General features: G+C 35.2%; 1 protein-coding gene across 4 annotated transcripts in view; it reads left to right on the top strand.

Annotated features, from left to right (window-relative positions):
* Positions 1-17,603, top strand: part of PTPN3 (protein tyrosine phosphatase non-receptor type 3) — a 165,064-nt gene extending 147,461 nt beyond the window's left edge. For all 4 annotated transcript variants that reach the window (XM_048289437.1, XM_048289436.1, XM_048289438.1 and 1 more), the window contains 3 exons: positions 5,471-5,616; positions 6,301-6,436; positions 10,327-17,603. In XM_048289437.1, the coding sequence (XP_048145394.1) occupies positions 5,471-5,616; positions 6,301-6,436; positions 10,327-10,404 (360 nt within the window). In that variant the 3' untranslated portion in view covers positions 10,405-17,603. The remainder of the gene's footprint in view (positions 1-5,470; positions 5,617-6,300; positions 6,437-10,326) is intronic.
* The last annotated feature ends 868 nt before the right edge of the window (positions 17,604-18,471 follow it).

Here is an 18,471-nt window from a genome sequence, read left to right as displayed (position 1 = left end):
AAGATGCGGAATCTCACCAGTTCCTTTTCATTGTCTTTAGTCAGATTTTAAAAAAGAAAAAAATCCGTATGAATCTCAATTGAAATATGCTCAATTTATGAAAGATACATATATTCCATAGCTCCTAGTACTTTCATACTAATGTCTAGTGAATTAGAAAGCAAAGAGAAGGCAAAACACAGCATGTTATCTTGTGTTGTGAAATCTGTGTTCAGGTCACATCTAGACTTCCCACAACCTGATTGAAAGGGTTTGAAGCTTGGTTTTTGTTTCTAAATTGACCTGCATTTCTTATACGTTTCCCTTCTTCCTCTCTTTTCCAAAATTCTATGGCCCGAGATATTTTTCTTTAAAAGATGAAGGCTTTGTGCTATCATGTGTAAGAAATCACTGTATACTGACCAAAGGCTAATTTGTAGTCAGTCTTTTAAACTTCTGTATAGTTAAGGAGCTTTTACTGTTACCAGAATTTCTAGTAGTAATATTAAGTAGTAAGCAAGGAAAAGGCAGTATCTGTTTTGAAATATAACATTGAATTCATGTTCTTACAGCAAAATGACCAATCCTTTAGTCTCATACTTTTGTAACTTGACAGTCTCTTGAGAGTGCATCCAAATTTGGTTTAATGTGATTAAGTTTTCCTTTGCAGGCATAAACATGTGAGATGTCAAATGTCAGTACTTAAAGGTCATTCAGTTAAGACAGTTTATAGTATTTCTGTTTCTAAGGTATGAGAAACCACCCAGTCAGGGAGCAGCATACTTGTTTCTGTATTTTGGCCAAATAATCTGAAAGTGATAAACTTGAATGGCAGCACAGAAGAAATTACCCTTATAAAAGTAGTACTACAACTATATATACACAAAGTTTTGGTGCCTGTCACTCAAATTATTTGTAACCTTTCTAAGTCTCATAAAATGAAGGCTCAATTTCTTGCCTTTTCTTTTCAAGACCAAGATTGAAAGCTATACTGTAGCACTAAGTCTGGGGGGTTTTGAGGTTGGTTAAGGCTTTTTATTTTTTAGAAAAAGCTTCAGAACACTTTGAGGGCTAGAGCAAACAGACTAAAGGAAAGAAATTGTGTAGCATGAGTGCAGAGTTCATCACACAGTGCACTATTTTGTAAAACAAGATACATATTTCTTTGTAATCCTTGGCAAAATAGCATAAGAAGCCTGAAACAAATTTTCATTGAGCTTCCTTTAAGATAAATGCCTTGCAATGTATGATTGGCCATTAAATATCACTGGTTTTGAATCATAAAGAGCCAAAGAACAAAATTAAGTTAGAAGTGTTACGGCAACTGTATACAGCAGCATAATGATGTGTAAACGGCTGTCCAAGAAATGCCAAATGCCACTTGCCAGAGTATCTACTCTTGAGAAACGGGGCCTTAACCCTGATCATTCAAAGCTCAAAGACTCAGCTTTCAAGGTATGTTTGTGAAGCATACTGGCAAAGAGCACACCTTTTCCTGCTTAGAAGATAAAAAGACCATTTCAGGGTTAATGTAGTTCTACATTGTGATCTTTTTTATCTCATTATTGAAGATTATGTTATAACTTGTGTGAAAAAGGACATTAACTGAAACATTGAAATGCAAAATCAATTGCTTGGTTTTTAAGAAAAGTAAGAACTAAGGTTGACATTTCAAGTTTAAATTTCCTTCTTTCTATATGAGTATTATGATTATAAGCTCTGTGTATTGATTTTCTGGAGAGCACACAAATCTTTTATTAATCAGGGAGAGTCTGTCGTTTAAGGAGAATGAAACAAGGAAGTTTGCCTTTTGCTATAATTATAATAAGCAAGGCTCCAAACTGCAGAAGGATGAACAATGGATATTTTTGTGGCTGAAGGTCTTGACAGTACAGCTGTATTACAAGTGTTAGAGCAGCCGTTTGAAGCATTACCTGTGACAGGCCTATTCTTTGTCAGGAGTTTCAGCCCCAAGGACAGAGTTACTGGAAAAGATCATGTGCTTCTGAGCAAAATCTAGGATGTTATCTTGACCACAATGAAGCTACTGCTGCAGTTAGATGTCTTGCCCAAGAGGGGTATGGACAAGTACATAGTTTTGTTGGAGATTTTTTTGCTGGACAACTTTGCTGTAATGACAATAACCATTATCAGAAGCACAATAACAAACAGCTGGGGAAAAACATAATGTCTTAGACCTCTGTAGCTCCTTATTAAGTAAATCTGGATCAATGCCACGAAGAAGCTAAATGTTGGCCAAAGGGGTGACAACTAAACTGGGCAAGTCACATAATCCTGAAGTGTCACTGGAGTCTGTTGTTTGGGCCAATTTTTTTGAATCCATAATTTTTAAACTGATTTGGAGAAATGCCAAATACATTAATTCCATTGAAATCAGTCCACATGAATTAAAAAAAAAAAAAATAATAATTTTGGAATAGCAAGGTGTACAAGGTCAAGTTACGCAAAAATAGCAACCAAGCCATAAGCAGCTCTTGCTTTCTCACTTTCTCCAAGACTCATAAAACAGGACTAATAAAGTCTGATTTTTATGAAGAAAAATTATGCATTTATCCATCATTAGGAGGACTGTCATTGAAAACCTCAGTGCAAAAGGAAAAACTTGTGGAAAAAATTTAAACTGAGTTGCAAAGAATAGTGGTTTGATGAGTAACTTGACTATCATGAGAAGTTACCTCTTTTTTTCCATTACCAGGTTTGTACAAGGGAGCAGTATCTGGGAGGAATAGTGTTTAAAAATAAGTATTGCTAACAGAACATGTACTATAAGGCTAACTATGGAACAGTAACTACAATTCTAGCATTTTTTTTCTTGTGTAAGTGCTAGATTTTAGTAAGTGTGATGGTCTTTTAATGGAAGTTATTTCCATGTGGGGTGTTGTTTGGCTGACATTTTCTGAATTTGAAAACTGACTTTCACTAGACTTCAAGATATTATGTTTTTAAAAAAGCCAAAAACCCTGCTAAAAATAGCTTTAAAAAATCTGGACTTCATCAGAGTACTGCTTTGATATTTTCCGCATGTGCCATAAAAGCTTAGACATAGAAAAACTAGTTCTAACATAAATGAATATATTTACTGTTTACATTAGGTTTAAATTGCTAATAAAACATAAAGCGTTTTAAAATACTTGTGCCTTTTGAAAAGCAAGTGGCAGAATAGTCAAGTTTCAGCATTTTGAATCATCTCAGAAGAGCTCAAAAAAAGAATCAAAACTGATCATTTTAAACCACAAATAATTAGAAAGCTACTCTGAAGCTTGAGGCATACCTGGAATAATTAACACCTATATTGGTCTCTAAAGATGATTAGGGCACATAACAGAAATTGAAGATGCTTACAGCAAAAGCAGCAGCTCTGAGAACTAAGTGCATGTTCTTAAAGTATTCTCACTCTGAATAATCTTATGTAACATGCTTTCTGTACCTAGTGTCTGTAAACTATTTAACTTAATGCAACTCGCTGTATTTGAGCCTGAAGTGCTGATAAGTAAAAATTAAGTTAATTCTTTCATTTGTTCTGAGCTTGTAAAATGACTTGTTGCTTCTACAGATCACTGTCAGTGTTTCTCAGGTGTGCCACTGGCACTTGTCCAGGTTGTATAGTTTTAGTTCTTGAAGCACATGGAAGACAACGGATACTCAGTCTTGGATAACTTTCAAATTAATCAAGTCTTTGTTTCACCAGGATGTTGTAATTCACACGTCTCTGATTTAAGAGAATCAGCTCAAACTCTTCCGTGTAATTGCTGCTTTATCTCATTTCCCTTTTGAAGAGGTTCTGATTAAGCATGTGCAGATTTTCAAAGGAGGACTTTTTAATGACATTTTCTAGACATGTTTTTGTATTTTTTTCAATCTGTGGCATTTCAGAAAAATGCGAACAGTAATCATTTGATCAAAGTCAACTTTTTCTGCTCAGCAGAGCTGGGTAGCAAAAAGACATGCATGCTTTTTCCTGCAGAGATCCTGGTCATTGTGCATCTTTTGATGACATAGATGATAGATCCCAATGCAATTCGTATTACAGCGAGCTTGGTTATTACTGCTAGATTATGTTGTCCACATGGGCCTTATGCTGGATCTTTTAATTGTTGATTGCTCACGCTCTGCCTTTAAGAAGCAAAGTATGAGCTGTGTCGTTTTTCTTTTTGTCCCTGTGGGCAATTGTAAATTTCTGCAATTGCTTTGACGGGAATAAATGTATTTTCTAAGACTCTACTTAGTACATAGGTAGTACTTATTCTATCTTTTGTGTCCTACTAACCTGTTCCCTGGGAGTGGAACATCCTCAAGTGGGAGGAGAAAACAAGCAGTTGAAGACATTTAAAACAAGTCCTATATTTCAACAGTTGTGAGCATAAGAGAAAAGGGGGAAAACCATTTAAAGTCACTAACATCACAAAAACATTCCTGTGTGCACCACTGGGGGAAGGCCAGTTTTTATAGACTAATCCAGTGCTAAAGGAGTTTTATTTTTGTAGGGTGTCAAATGTTAAGTCTGGTAATGGACATAAATTAAATGTAGGTATCAGCTTAACTATTGCAAAACATGTGGAAGGAATAAAGGAACGTAAAGACTTGTCTCAGTTTGTAAAGTGTGAGATCCTTGCTGCGTGATGCAGCAGAGCTCACGAGCATCTTAGGACTTTTCCTTCCCACCTTAATCATTAGTTACATCTGTAACATATCAGTTGAGCCCAATCTGACTGCAAAGATGATTGAGTGATTTCATAATCAAAGTTAACAAAAAGCTAAACGGAAAGAACTTCTGTAAAACCGTGGGGGTTTTATGTATAATTGATTCAAAAAAAGAACTCTTTGTATAACAGAACCTTTTAACTAATTATATTGCTTCCATACAGAAATGTATCCTCCTGTGGATCGTACAGATGTCATTCATATATGTACAATGAGCATGTATGTATGAATGATACATATATTTTTTTTTTTCTAACAGAAACCAGATTTAGCAAGTGTTGCAGGCAACTTCATTATTCCTGAATCTCTAAGTGTTCACAGACATTTACAATAGATTGTAGAGCCCTAAACCCCTGTTATATTGGTATGATTCTCAACAGTTTTGCTGCTCTCAGTTGTTTCCCAACCAGTTCTAAACTATTGTATAGTACTATCATGCTTATGTCTTGTAGCATTTTACCTCAGGTTGAATCAATGATGTCAGAGTATAATGGGTCAACAGTCAATAAATAAAAAAAATTAAAATCTTTAGATTGCAGAAGTTAAACTTGATACCTCATTTATTTAGAAAATGCTATGTTTTATGAATTCTTTCAAGAGTTACATGTCCATATTTCACACTTAATTTTAAAATCACATTTTCTATACCATCTGTCTCTTACCATATCTGCAGAAAACACTCGCTGTGAAAAATATTACTTGTATCTAGTAAACATTAATACAGGAGTCATAACACTGGACATTTTTTGAAAACTTTACTGTATTTTAGACAGAACAGCAACACACCGTCACCCATCTCCAGTACGTAGCTTGGCCTGATCATGGCGTTCCTGATGACTCCATGGACTTCTTGGAGTTTGTGACCTGTATGAGGCCAAAGAGAATAAAGAACGAGCCAGTTCTTGTACACTGCAGGTACTTGGGTTTTAAACTTCTGATTATAGATATGCTTCAGCCTTAGAATAAGCATTTGATGTGAAACATTTATCTGCAAGACAGGAGATTCCTTGAATTAGATGAAAATTTTAAACTGTAAAATTAGGTGTAAATTTTACTGCTGAAGACAGAAACACTGATGTTATGTCTAAAGGAAGAGTTTACTTTGTCTCCCTTTCTCCTGCAACCTTTAGGTGAAATGGCTTAGTCACATAATTATCACAGGTCTGATAATCTGCAATTTATTTTTGTTCTCTGGTTTTTATCCTCTACCATTGTTGTAATCTCGTTTTGAATGCTACTGCAAAATTTTTTTTCCAGCTGTTCAAGTGTGCATCATAAAAGCAGTCACTTAGCTCTTACCTTTTTTAAGACAAAAATACCAAACCAGTACAGTTTGAGCAGTTATAATTGTTTAAAAATGCATTTACTTTAAGTGAGGTTTTAGTTTTATTTATATTAAAAAAACTTTTCTTTTTAGTAGTTGCCAGAAAATATTACTGAAGTTGCTGTAAAAATAAACTTTGCACTCTCTTTGAATTTTACTAGGATCTTCCTGTTATTTCCAAGGCTGTTTAGCATCCTACTATTAAGACTGTGATATGAATCTGGTGCATTGCAAAAACCTAATTTTATAGACTATTTTCCTGTTGCATTTCACAGCGCAGGAATCGGTCGCACTGGTGTATTGGTCACTATGGAAACAGCCATGTGCTTAATTGAAAGGAACCAACCTGTTTATCCACTGGATATTGTACGGAAAATGCGAGACCAGCGAGCTATGATGGTGCAAACATCAGTAAGTGAAGGAGAGAAAGCATTATTTTCTGTATATATACTGCACTTGTCAAGTTATAAAACAGGTCCAAATTTTTTTTAAAGGATCTAGTAATATGAATCTTCAGTTGCCATTATACTTCAAACTTCATAAAGTTAGCATAATGTAGCATGGTGGCAAAGGCTGCTTTGCTAGTGAGGTATGTATTTACCTAATTTGTAAATATTTCTTGTGTTGCCATGAAAAGATAATTGTTTTCTATACATAGCAAGTAGTTAGAATGCCCAAAGTCAGACTTGTACTGATCATCTGTTCGCAGTCCTTTGTCTAAATTCTCCGCAAGAAGCTAGAATAAATTTTTGCTTTTCATTCTAGTACAGAACATTATAGGAAGTTATTAAACTGAAGGTAAAATCAAAGTGGTTTTGGCCTGGTTTGAAAAGCAGGAAGTGGCTTTTCAATAGGTCACTTTAGAGTAGAAATTCTGGAAGAACCTATTATGGATTTTTTTTTTTAATTTTGCCACTACCCAGTTTGAAAAAACAAAGGGCAAGTTGTGTAGCACATGTAACTGAAACATGAAAGTAAATGGTGATTTTAAGATTAAAGTGGCTCAAAGACAACTTGAGATCACGAGGGCAGTTTTGTGTCAGCTTTGGAAATGAACATATTGATGTTAGAGACCAAGGATGAAGGATGAGAGATTGTTCTTTCTTTAGGAGAGGCTGGATGACAAGAATTCTAAGTGTGGGTTATCTTGGAGAGCTAAATGCCCTATGAGAAATGAAAGTAAAGGGGTTTAGACACAGAAAGCAAATAGTTGAATTGGGTGTTTCTGTCTCATCTTCCAAAGAAAATGCCTGAAATGCATTGAAATCAAATCCATTTGATAACAGAAAAGTTAACTTAAGAAGACAAATTCTATTCATTAACAGGTTAATGACTGCAGGAATGAGCATTATGACTAGATGTGGGGGAAATCTTGCATCACCAAAGGGCATAAAAGTGTCAGGACCTGCAGCTGCCTGTGTACCATTAGAGTACTCAGTGAGCAGTTTGTCTGTGCATGCTGCTGGGACTCTTGCCATTGCAGCAGGAGTGCACTCTCTGGAAGAGGGTCAGGACTGTATGGTTGACAAGGGAGTTGTTTGGAGGGTCCCCTGCCTGTTCCTTGCTGAAGTGGAAGCTGAGCTGATGACAAAGGTTGTAATAAGACGAAGAATACTAGCTTCAAGTTTAAGGAAGCTGAGTGTTAACTTCTGGAGTTTCACCTGCCTACAGCCCTCAGTTTCTATAATTACCCAAGCAGGTTCAAGCTTCAACATTCTAGAGGTGGTCTTCTGGCAAGCTGAAGTTTACTTCAGGTTTTTACATCTGATTCTCAAGAAGAGGACTGAGTCCCTTTTGTTACAAGAGAAATCAGCCAGAATTCTCCTTTCACTCCACACTTTGACATAACTGAAGAATACAGAGAATAGTAAGAAATACAGCTACGGTCAGACACCTGGTGTGGAAAACGAGTATATAAAATAGGATTCTTTACCTTGCTTGCTGTGTTACACAGTTTGCTGTCAGCACAATCAGGAGAGGGATGATCTGTAGCAGCAATACTGTGAAACTAAATTCACTTGTTATTTCTGAAGTAGGCAGATACTGTTGTGAAAAGCCAGCGAGCAAATTGGCGTACTGTCCTGTAAATGAGACACAGAAGCAAGCACTCAACTGTGAGAAAACAGAATACCAAGGTGCTGCATGTTAATATTTCGATCTATCCTGGGTGGTCTATCACATTCCCATGCCTGAATTCCAGCTAGCCTCACTGCTCATTTTTGATATCCCGCTTAGGGTTTCTAGGAGAAGCCATTAGAGATTATTCAGTTGTAATAAGGGGATTGTTCAGTTTCAATAGCCTTGCCTAAAGCTGGTTCAGCTGCCCTGTGGGGATTGTATGTGTGCTCCAATTCTAAGGTGATACAATTTGCCAGATGAATGCTGTGTGTTAATATTGGGCAGGGCATACTCAGTAAGAATAGACCCATCAGAGCTATTACCTGGTCAATTTAGTGTCTGTTGTCAATCATGTGAAAGCTGTAGTTTCTCAAAGACCAGTAATTTGGTTACTAGGAACAGCAAAACAAAAGCTTCAACCAAAATGATGAAGGTATAACAAAGTTGGTGTAACTGTATGGCCTTTCATTTAAAAAAGAAAGATTAACCATTTTGTTCCTATAAAGAGAAATTAGATATCTAAACAGTGCAGAATAGTGCTTAGGATATACATAATAGTACTAGCTACCATCTGAGTGAGCAGTAAGAATACATGCAACAGATAAGAGCAGAGAAAACAAGTAGTCAGAGATTGAGTCAGAGGAAGCAATGCTGAAGCACTCATTCTTTTATTTGTTCAGTAACTTGATCACACAAGTTAACAGAAGTATTGAACAGAGAGCTAAATACCACACCTGGCTTTTTCAGGCAGTAGAAATATGGAAATGACAATAACAATGAAAAGTCAAGGTAATTAAGAAATAAGAACAAAGTGATACTGAAGGTGGGAGTAATTGACTGAAAGGTTGAAAGTAAAGCCAGGAAAATCGAGATGAAGAAAACTCATTTCCACCTTCCTGTTTCCCTTCAAGTTTTTCTGTACTTAAAGGAAAAAGTATTATGTTATGGACAAGAATAACATTCCTAACTGCTGGTATTTAAAGGCAACCTAAGATCATTCACAGTCCAAATGTTATCTTTTAGCCCTGCCCTTTGGGAGATAATGGGGGAATGTTTCCAGATGCTTCTGAAGAGTTGGTGGGAGCTGACAATACAAGGGCAGCTGGGAGAACATTTCAAAGATGGAAAAAGGGATTTAAAAAATGTGAAGCTGTGCTTATCTGAATATATGACATGGAACTCTGGAGAAAAGTGTTCATTTGGGGTTTTGACAATATTACTTTCACAGAAGAAGTGAGGATGCTTTGATCTTTGCAAGTTCTTTTAAATTTCAATCATCTTGTGTTCTCAGGATTGTGTTAGTCATAAAAATTTATTCAGGCTACCAGGATTTTTAGTTCTGCACTAGTCCTATTAATAATGTCTCCTTGTATCACTTTTTAGGAAGAGGCTTGCAGGCTAATTGTTCTTAACAAATAGTTACATCACAAGGTCATGGAAGAAATATTCTTTGTAATAGTATAATGCAGAAGAGCAACTCTAATTTGTGAAGATTTTAAGATCTAATTGAGATAAAAATGTTGAGCGAGAGAAGAACTAATGTGGGTACTGATCTTCAAAAATATTAATTTGATCCCCTTCTGTTACAAAAGGAGATATGTGGTCTGATCAAAAATTGAAAATTAGGTGAGTCCGCCTGCAGTACTGTAGGTGGTTTGGAAAAAAAAGTTAGGTAGCTGCACCTATATATCCTATATGGTAACTTTAAATGAGGTCTTGGTCACATAACTTGAATGTGCCCAGTAATATGTAACTGCAGCATTGGCAAGCTCAGAATACTCGTAATAACCAGATAACTACCAAAAAAACCCTGCAATAGATGACATGTATAAAGAAGGCAAATATCAAGTTAAACTTAGTCAGAAAGATACGCATATTTTTTATAAATAATTCCTATTCCCTGAAAATTAAGCACATATTCCTTTAATTTTGGGGACTTTTTTTGTTTTCCTTGGTGTGTGATTTTTGATGCTTGTCCTTTAAGGAAGAGTAAATGTCAGCTTTGTTTGCTGTGAACACAGACAAGAGAGTAGGATTTTCTCCTCCCATCCTTGTATCTCCTCTCCTGTCATTGCTCAGGAAAAAAGGAAGCTGTGGAACTGTTAGTCCAATTCAACAGTACTGTCTAATCAGCAGTTTAAGTGAACATCCATAAATGTTTTTGTGTTTTCTTTTCTATGCAGAGTCAATACAAATTTGTTTGTGAAGCTATTCTTCGTGTTTACAAAGAAGGATTGGTTCGACCACTGGATTCCAGTTAGCACAGCAGAGAAGGATGAATTCTTTTTTTGCCTAAAAAAACTGCTCTTTAAGTAAAGCAAGGGCTCGTTTCTAAAAGCAACTGGAATGGACTAGAAGCCCATGAAAAGACAGATGAGCACATTTGAACTGTGGCACTTTAAATTTCTCAAGAAGATTGCTAAATCATGTACAGTATAACAAAGTCACATAGATAAATATATGACAGCAATTGTGTGTAATATGCTTTATTCACATAGACAACCATAAACAATCATGGAAACCTTAACACATATCTTTTACTGCCTTAAAACACCCTTTACTTTGGAAGTTACAAAGTTCCTTGTGTTTCTTTTGAAATAGCAAAAAGAAAACTCCTATTATTGAAATGATTCAGTTTAAGAAGGTATTTAATGTATTTGTATTGTATAAAAGTTCATTGAAGGTGAATATTCTTATTGAAGGTAATGTTCTTATTGGGATACTAAATATCCATGGAAATGTAACCTTGACTAAAAGGCTGACAAAGAGCTTTAAAGGCTAATGCATAACTACTGTACATTGAGCTGGAGAAATTTAGTATTCCCTTACTGTAAATCTATTAGTGAGTATGCCAGCTGTTATAATATGCTGCTTAGAAATCACATCTACTGTATGTGATGTGAAAATAATGCTGCATTTAGGCATTTTATGCAGATGGTACAGTCTACATCTTCTGTTGATCAGTTTTAGTAGCAACTTGCCCTTTTGACAGTGACCTACTTCGTAACAGTTTTAGTTATTGCACCCTTTTTCTTCTTCTGCTGTCCACCTCCTTTATACTTTTCACTGCTGTTTCTATATGTGGACTGAAAACATTTTAACTTAAAATGAGGTTTAATTCTCTGTCATGTTTGTTTCCATGTGTATTTATGAGTTCTCAGATGTAAATGTGGATTAACGTTGCACACAAGTACTAGACTTTTGAATTACTGTATATGCAAAGTAGTCTAATCCAATACTGGAAGAAAAATTACTACTGAACCCATCAAATATGTTGCTGCTATTTCAAGGTGTGAAGCTTACAAGGGCACAGGTGTTGCTAGTGTTCAGATGGTGATAAAGTGTTGACTTGCTGCCCTCCAGCAAAAGCACTCTTATCCAGCAAAACACGACTCCCTTTTGCAAGAGTTCTGCAGATTTACTGTGTTTCTTGCTTATACAGAAATGCAGCTAAATTCACCTGAAGATTTACGTGGAAAGAGAGAATGAATTTGTACATTGATGAATAATTCACCCTAAGGTACACTGGTCTCTATTTCATTTCAGATGGGAGAATTGGAATTTCTGAACAGTATAACCACATTTGTATAATGTTAAATTATTTTGTGTGTGCTTTTTGATTAACCTAAGATAGTTATTAATTTTTTAATAGTGTTTAAAAATATTCTAAGGGACTGTTTAAAACTCTGTTATTTAAAAAATTAGTCCTAAATAAGGAAAAACTTTTATGGGGCATATTAGCCAGATGTTTATATGTATAAAAGAGAAAATCAGATAATTTTTTTTTTCAGAGAGATATATATGCACACACATATTCAGATGTATTTTAGAATTATGGTTTGTATTGTGGATATTATCATTTATAGCTGGAGTTTCATTATAGAAACTATCACAGCTGTACAATGTGCATCTCTCATGTTACTGGAAGATTATTTTTTCCCCAGGAGATAACTAGAAAGTGAATGTAGGATGAGCTATATTTCTATCTTGTCTTTTGCAGGCTTGGTCCTTTCTCCAAGATTACATTATTAGCTATAGCTGAAGAAGATGCCTGGTTACTATTTATTGATCAAAAGAGTTTTAATTGGGATGTGCAGGGTAATTGGCAACATGGAAAACTTCTTGGCTTTGTTAGGTTGAAGGGTGAATAGGTTTGTGCTCATCCTTTTACACTTCATTCCAAATTTCACTTTGACTGAAGTTTTTTGTAATATTTTGGATCACTGTCATCTTGCTTGATTGGGAATAGATTAGAAGGCAAAAGACCGTACCTCTGATTCATTCTTACCTTGCTAAATTGCATCAGGTATCTCAGTCTGTCTGTGAATCCAAATGTAAAATGATAGTGGACATGCACTTATTACTTGGGAAGCTTCTTTGAAAAATCCGTGTGGAAAAGTGTTGCACAAGTGCAGGCTGGTTGCTGCTGGTAGAATATTGATCAGTAAGAAAATCTAATGGCTCTTTCCTATGAAAGAAGTAGTGGGCAGTAAAGAATGTATGTTTTCTGGAAGGGTAACAAAAGTCTCCTCTTTGTTATGTGTGTACCTGTCTGTTAAAACCTCTCTTTTTTTTTTTTTTAAAGTTTTCCTGTGCCCAGGTCTCAGAGTCATCCCTTGCAGTTGGCATGACTTGCATTTAATTGTTTGTCATGAAGTGAAAAAAGGCAAGAAAATAAATTGTAAGAAAATATTTAGAGCATGTTTGTGACATCCGTGTCTTTCATGGAAGTACTCAGAGTTTCTTTGTGTTCAAGGTTATTCCTATATTCCAATTGCTATTTATGTTTCTTCATGTTGAGTATGTACTTATCAAAGCACTGTAAATGTATTTCCCATATAACTTCAGTCTCAAGATACATGGTATAGGCTTGACTTAGGTTAGTATGTGTGCATTTAAATGATGATGGTCGTATTGTGACAACAAATGCTGCTCTTGTTCTGGTAAACTAGGATGGGTTTGGTAATACCACTGGGGAGCTCTTGGATTTTAAAAGCTTGTTTGAAATTGCTGGCGATGGAGAGAATACTCAAAGCTGTATAAATAGTAATTCTATAAGGTTTTTTTTTTTTAATTACCCTAGAGGAAATATTAACTACATAAGTATCTTGTATATTGTGTCCATCTTTATTTCAGTCTTGCTGGGTTTTGCACGTGTACCTGTAGGGTCCATAGGGAAGAATTGAAGGGTTTTGTCTTCTCTCTGTAGTGTGTGATGACTTTGCACTGAATGAAGTATGCTTTAGATCTGATCTTGCAATGAAAGCATAATTATGAACACATCTTAACGCCAGCTTTTTTTTCCACAAAAATTAAGAAATCATGAAAATGTAGATTTAATTGATCAGTTTGGGGGGGTTTTGATGGGAGTTAAAATTTGTGACTATAAAGTTTTTAATTATCAAGTGATTGGCAAATGGCAGAAAATTCTGTGAAGGCAAGATTCTGTATAACCTCCATAGTTTAACCTTGATTTCTTCTGTGCTGGCATGATCATGAAAATAAGTATTCAAAATGTCTGGTGTGGTGGTGGATGAAGAGGGAGCAATAAACCTTTGAGGTTTTCATCACTGTGAAATACACTACAGAATTAAACAAATTTTAACTTAGTGGCTTTATATTTGATATGGAAGTAACTAAACTGCCTATTCAGAGTGTCTTCAGAAATGTCACAGGGGACCACTTCTGCGACAGAGGTGAAAGGGACAGATCTTGCTATTTATTAAAATTAAGAAAAACAGTGCCCTAAACCATGAATGCCTTTTGTGTAACCAGATGTATGAAATACAAATCATTAAAATACAACCAAACTTTGAAGAGTGGTGGTGTTTTGCAGAAAAAAAAAAAAAAAATTGTAACCCAGGGGTTTGCTTTTAATTATCCTGTCTTTTAGGTGTTGCTACTAAATTATATGCAGTCAAAATGTACCCATGAATTCAGCAAAAAGTCTTCGTATACACTCAGTTATTTAACTGTTAGTTTTCCTTTTCTCCCTCCTATTTTCTACTATGCAGTACTTGGTTAAATATATATGTATTTCAAAAGAACTCTAGTTCAGAACTATCTAATGAACTATGCATTGGCTTTATTACAAGTAGAGTATGACACTGTTTTACAACAAAAGCCCCTCCCTGTAGGGAGTGTTCCTTGTGTCAGACTAAATGCGTAAATGTTGAAAATAGACGCGCATGGTTCATATTCAGTCAATTATAACATAGTTATTTCACTGATAATGGCTTTATTTTCTATCCTGAAATGTAGCATTTAAGTGCAAGTTTATTTTACTCTTCCAGCCTTTCCAGAGAACATGTGCTGGGAAATGTTTGTATTTTGATTAGTAACCTGCAACCAGTCTACTTGGTTAAAAACATTTATTAATTGAAGCTATGTAGAAGGTAAAGTTGTCATTAAATATTTTGTTCAAAGGCAGTTGAAAGGCAAGTGAATGATTAATTCATTATATAAAAGACTGTTTTGATTATATGGGTTTCTTGCATTTAAGTTCTGACACTGATAGTGCTAAGCCATCTCAAATGACTGTCTAACCATAGTTTGTATTAACAGTTTAAATATAGCAGTCTAATGCAATATGATTTAGTTTTAGTGTACTTTAACACTGTACAAGCTTCAAACAGTAGTATCTACAATCACTGAAACCTGTCATTCTAAAGAAAAAAATAAGTTTCTCTGAATCAAAAGGAAGAAGTAGCACATAATACCAATAGATTTAACCATTTTTCAGCTCAGACTAACTCTGTGACAATAGAGTTCTTACCACTCATATAAAGAGCAAATGTGGAGGATCAATAATATTATGAAGAAAACAAATTATTTGGACTGTAAGAGACCAAGAAATATTGTCTTTTTTTTTTTTTTTTTTAAGACAAATTCATCTCAAGAGAGGGCTGTGGGAATGGAGAGTAGAATGTGAGTTTATTGACTCTCCTAATTTGCTTGCAGACTACTTGGATAAGGCTCTTAGTTTGTGTGTTATTTTGGGCTTAGCTGCAGGCTAACCTTTAATTAAAGTCATATTTAAAATATTAAAGAATTTATTTTAATAGACATTAGTGAAACACTTCAGGTTACTGTTAACTGTTCAGCTTCTGTTTACTTGGCTTTCATGATTTTGTTTCCTGCAATGTCATTGTTTTGCCTTATAAAATCACTTTGAGTTTTCCCACAACTGTAAAATTGGCTTTGTCTCAGACAGGTGAAGTGATGTTACAGTTGCTTAAGAAAAGATGTTTATTTTTCACCTGCTGAAGGGACAATATGATGTTCAGACCAGTCTCAACTGATCTCCTTTCTGAGTAATTTAAACACTGCTGCTAGCAGTGGTAGAAATCATAAAGATATATGGAAAAGCATATAAGAAATGTTATGTTCAGGGCAGATAAGACCTGGGTTTAACTGAAAAATTAAAAGAAAAAGAAATCAAACATTGTGAACATGAAAATGCTTTTAACAGATAAAGTAGGGATGGGAAATGTATATTTTTTCCTCTTGCAGAACACTTCTGTGTTTTAAACACATCATTTCTCTTGGAGCAATTTCTTTGGTAAAGAGCCATACTGTTGGCCATGGGATTTAATTTTTGTCAAACCCACCTAGAAAGTAATTTTAAGTTAAACATTTTCCTCATTTATTGGTTTGTGCTCTTAAGCAACATTTTTAAAAAACTCTTAAATATTTTACTCTTAAAAACTATTTTAGCTGTTTTCATTTGATGCCTTTTTCTGAGACATAAATGAAACCCAAATGTGGCTGGGTGACTGGTGAGGTTACCCTGAATGCTTAAGAGGAAGCAGATGCTTTGTTAGAGCTATTAAACCCCTGACCTAACATCAGTTACCAGCTTATGCCAGAGTAGCATCATATTTCTTTTAGCCTTTTGCAGAATAAACATTTTGTAAATAGTCCTTGGAGCCTGCTCTCCCAAGCATCAGGAAGTCATCTTCCAGGTAAAATCTGAATCTTCAAGTAAGGAATGACTATTTACCAAGTTCTATGTAAAACATACCATTTAAAAGGAAAAAAAAAATTAGTTTTTCTGCAAAAATAAAAAGGTTAGCTGCTAGAAGTGGGTGCATCTTATCTAGTCATAAAGCAAATTGGCTCTCAGCTAGTGTGCAGTGGCCACTAAAGCACGCAAAGTGCATCAGGAGCCCAAATGCCTGATTGTTTGTCAACTTTCTTGCAAAGGGATGGTTGCAATCCTCATTCAGGAGTAAGGAGAAAGGGCTGCCTTCCTTAGAGAAGAGACTGAAATCCTGCAGAGTAAATCCACAGCCTATATTGATCTTAGTGGGTATGTACTTGTATTACATAACTTGAGCATTCTAGTGCAAAGTGAGATCAGGCATATCTGTATGAGTTTGCATGAATATCGAAGCCTTCCCTTCATTCCAAAAAAAAAAAAGCTCAGTGTAGCAATGTTAATTGCAGTGGGCTTCATTTGCTTCAGCTAAGCAGTAGGTGAGTGTAGCAGCACTTGAGTTAGTCCTGATCAGTGCCCTTCTCATTCAGAGCTTTGCATACATGATTGAAAACTTGGGGTTTAGCAGGAATTAAATCACTGTCTGTAGAAATTAGGTGGGGAATTAGTATATGCACTCAAATGTAAATCTATTTCTAATCCAGATTTTGCAAAATAAATTACAAGTATCAATGCTTATGTTCCAGTGACCTGTGCAGTGAGCATTAAACATAATTTATTTAGGTTTTCACACTTCATTATATAACCTTAATAGAGAGTTACAAGGTATATAATGGGGACAGTCCTATAAAAGCTTTAAAAATCTGCTCACCGTTCATTCTAACAAATGATGTATTGGTTAAAACTGGCCTTGATTACAAGCAATATGGATGGAAATATGTTTATAATACTGGAATAAATTGCATAACAGTTGGGAAAGATGAAGTTGTTTGGGTTTTTTTGCAAATTTTGAAGAAGATTTCACTATTCTGGTCTCTAAGTTTTTATTTCCATATAAGTTCAGTTAGCGTTTTTGTCAGCGAGTTTTGTCAGCAAAATCTTGGAAGGTAATATCCATTCAGGGACTCTGGCTGGGGTTTTTTAAATGTTTTTTTTTTTCTTTTCCTGTAGCATTCTATAGTTTCTTCTAAGATCTTAGATGCCAGTGCATTAAGGAATAAAAAAATGTATTTGATGTATTTGGAGGGTAAGGAAAGAGATTATTTTGTATCCTACGTTGTACTTTTCTTTTAAATCATTTGAAATGTAAATTGATGTTGATATTACAAAGTTTAATTTATTGTTTAAAAGTGTAGACACCTCTTGAATGTATAATTTTTCTTTTTTATTTTTATAAGAATAAAGTATTAATGTTTTCAGTATAGGTTTCTTGGGGTTTGGAACTGTTTTGAACAAAAATATAGCCACCATTTTATGCGTATTGGTTATATGGCTAATGGTGAAATAAAGGATTTTTGGCTATATGGTTTTACTGTGGCTTCTTCAAAAAGAAAGTAAGAATTACATTTTTGACCTTTTTGATAGGAAAGAAATCATATGAGAAATCACACATGGATGCAGCTTGAATTTTATCTAAGCAATCAAGCTTGCATGGGAAGTGTCTGGTCTATATATATAGATACAGCGTGTAATTTTTTTCATAAATACCACAGTAGAAAAAGTAAACCAAACAAGTCACAAATTCTTAGGAATATTTCACTTGCAACAAGTTTTATGAAAGAGGATTATCTTGATTAATTAGGTGAATACACCTTTGGAGTCATGTCATGAAAGACCACATAACCAATTTTTTGAGTGCAGATTTTCTTCTTTGCTTTTATGTATGAAATCTGCAGCCTATCGTTCCTTTGGGGACTTCATGTGTTCTCAGGATACTCACCAGGCATGTCTGAGTAATCTTCTACACTGTCTGTTGCCCCATGGTGGTTGTCACGTTTTCACAACAAATCGGAGCCCAGTGATGCTGTTCTTGAATTATTTCTGCATGCATGCATATTAAAATGCAAGTTTATAAGTTTCAAAATAGAGAACACATTGAATGCAACACTAACAGATGGATAGAGCACTGACCTGAAAATATGTTTGGGATTTTGTTAAGAACTGGGATGGTTGTTAGCCAGCACTTTTTGCTGTTTACAAGGCGTGGCTCTGCCTAGTGATTAGTCTTTTTAAGCTTGAGGCCAATCACCCTTTATGATGAAGTTATGAATTCAATGAAATCTCAGTGAAAGGAAGCACAAAGCCAAACCAATTGTCTGGACAGCTCGGACGTGGGATATGCATGCAGGTTGGAATCTCTTATAGGTACACAGAGAGCTATCGAGAGGAA

The sequence above is a fragment of the Corvus hawaiiensis genome, chromosome 30 (genome assembly GCF_020740725.1).
Source record: "Corvus hawaiiensis isolate bCorHaw1 chromosome 30, bCorHaw1.pri.cur, whole genome shotgun sequence".
Lineage (NCBI taxonomy): Eukaryota > Metazoa > Chordata > Aves > Passeriformes > Corvidae > Corvus > Corvus hawaiiensis.
The sequence above is the reverse complement of the archived record's forward strand: the minus strand, read 5'-3'. Positions and strand labels throughout refer to the sequence as shown.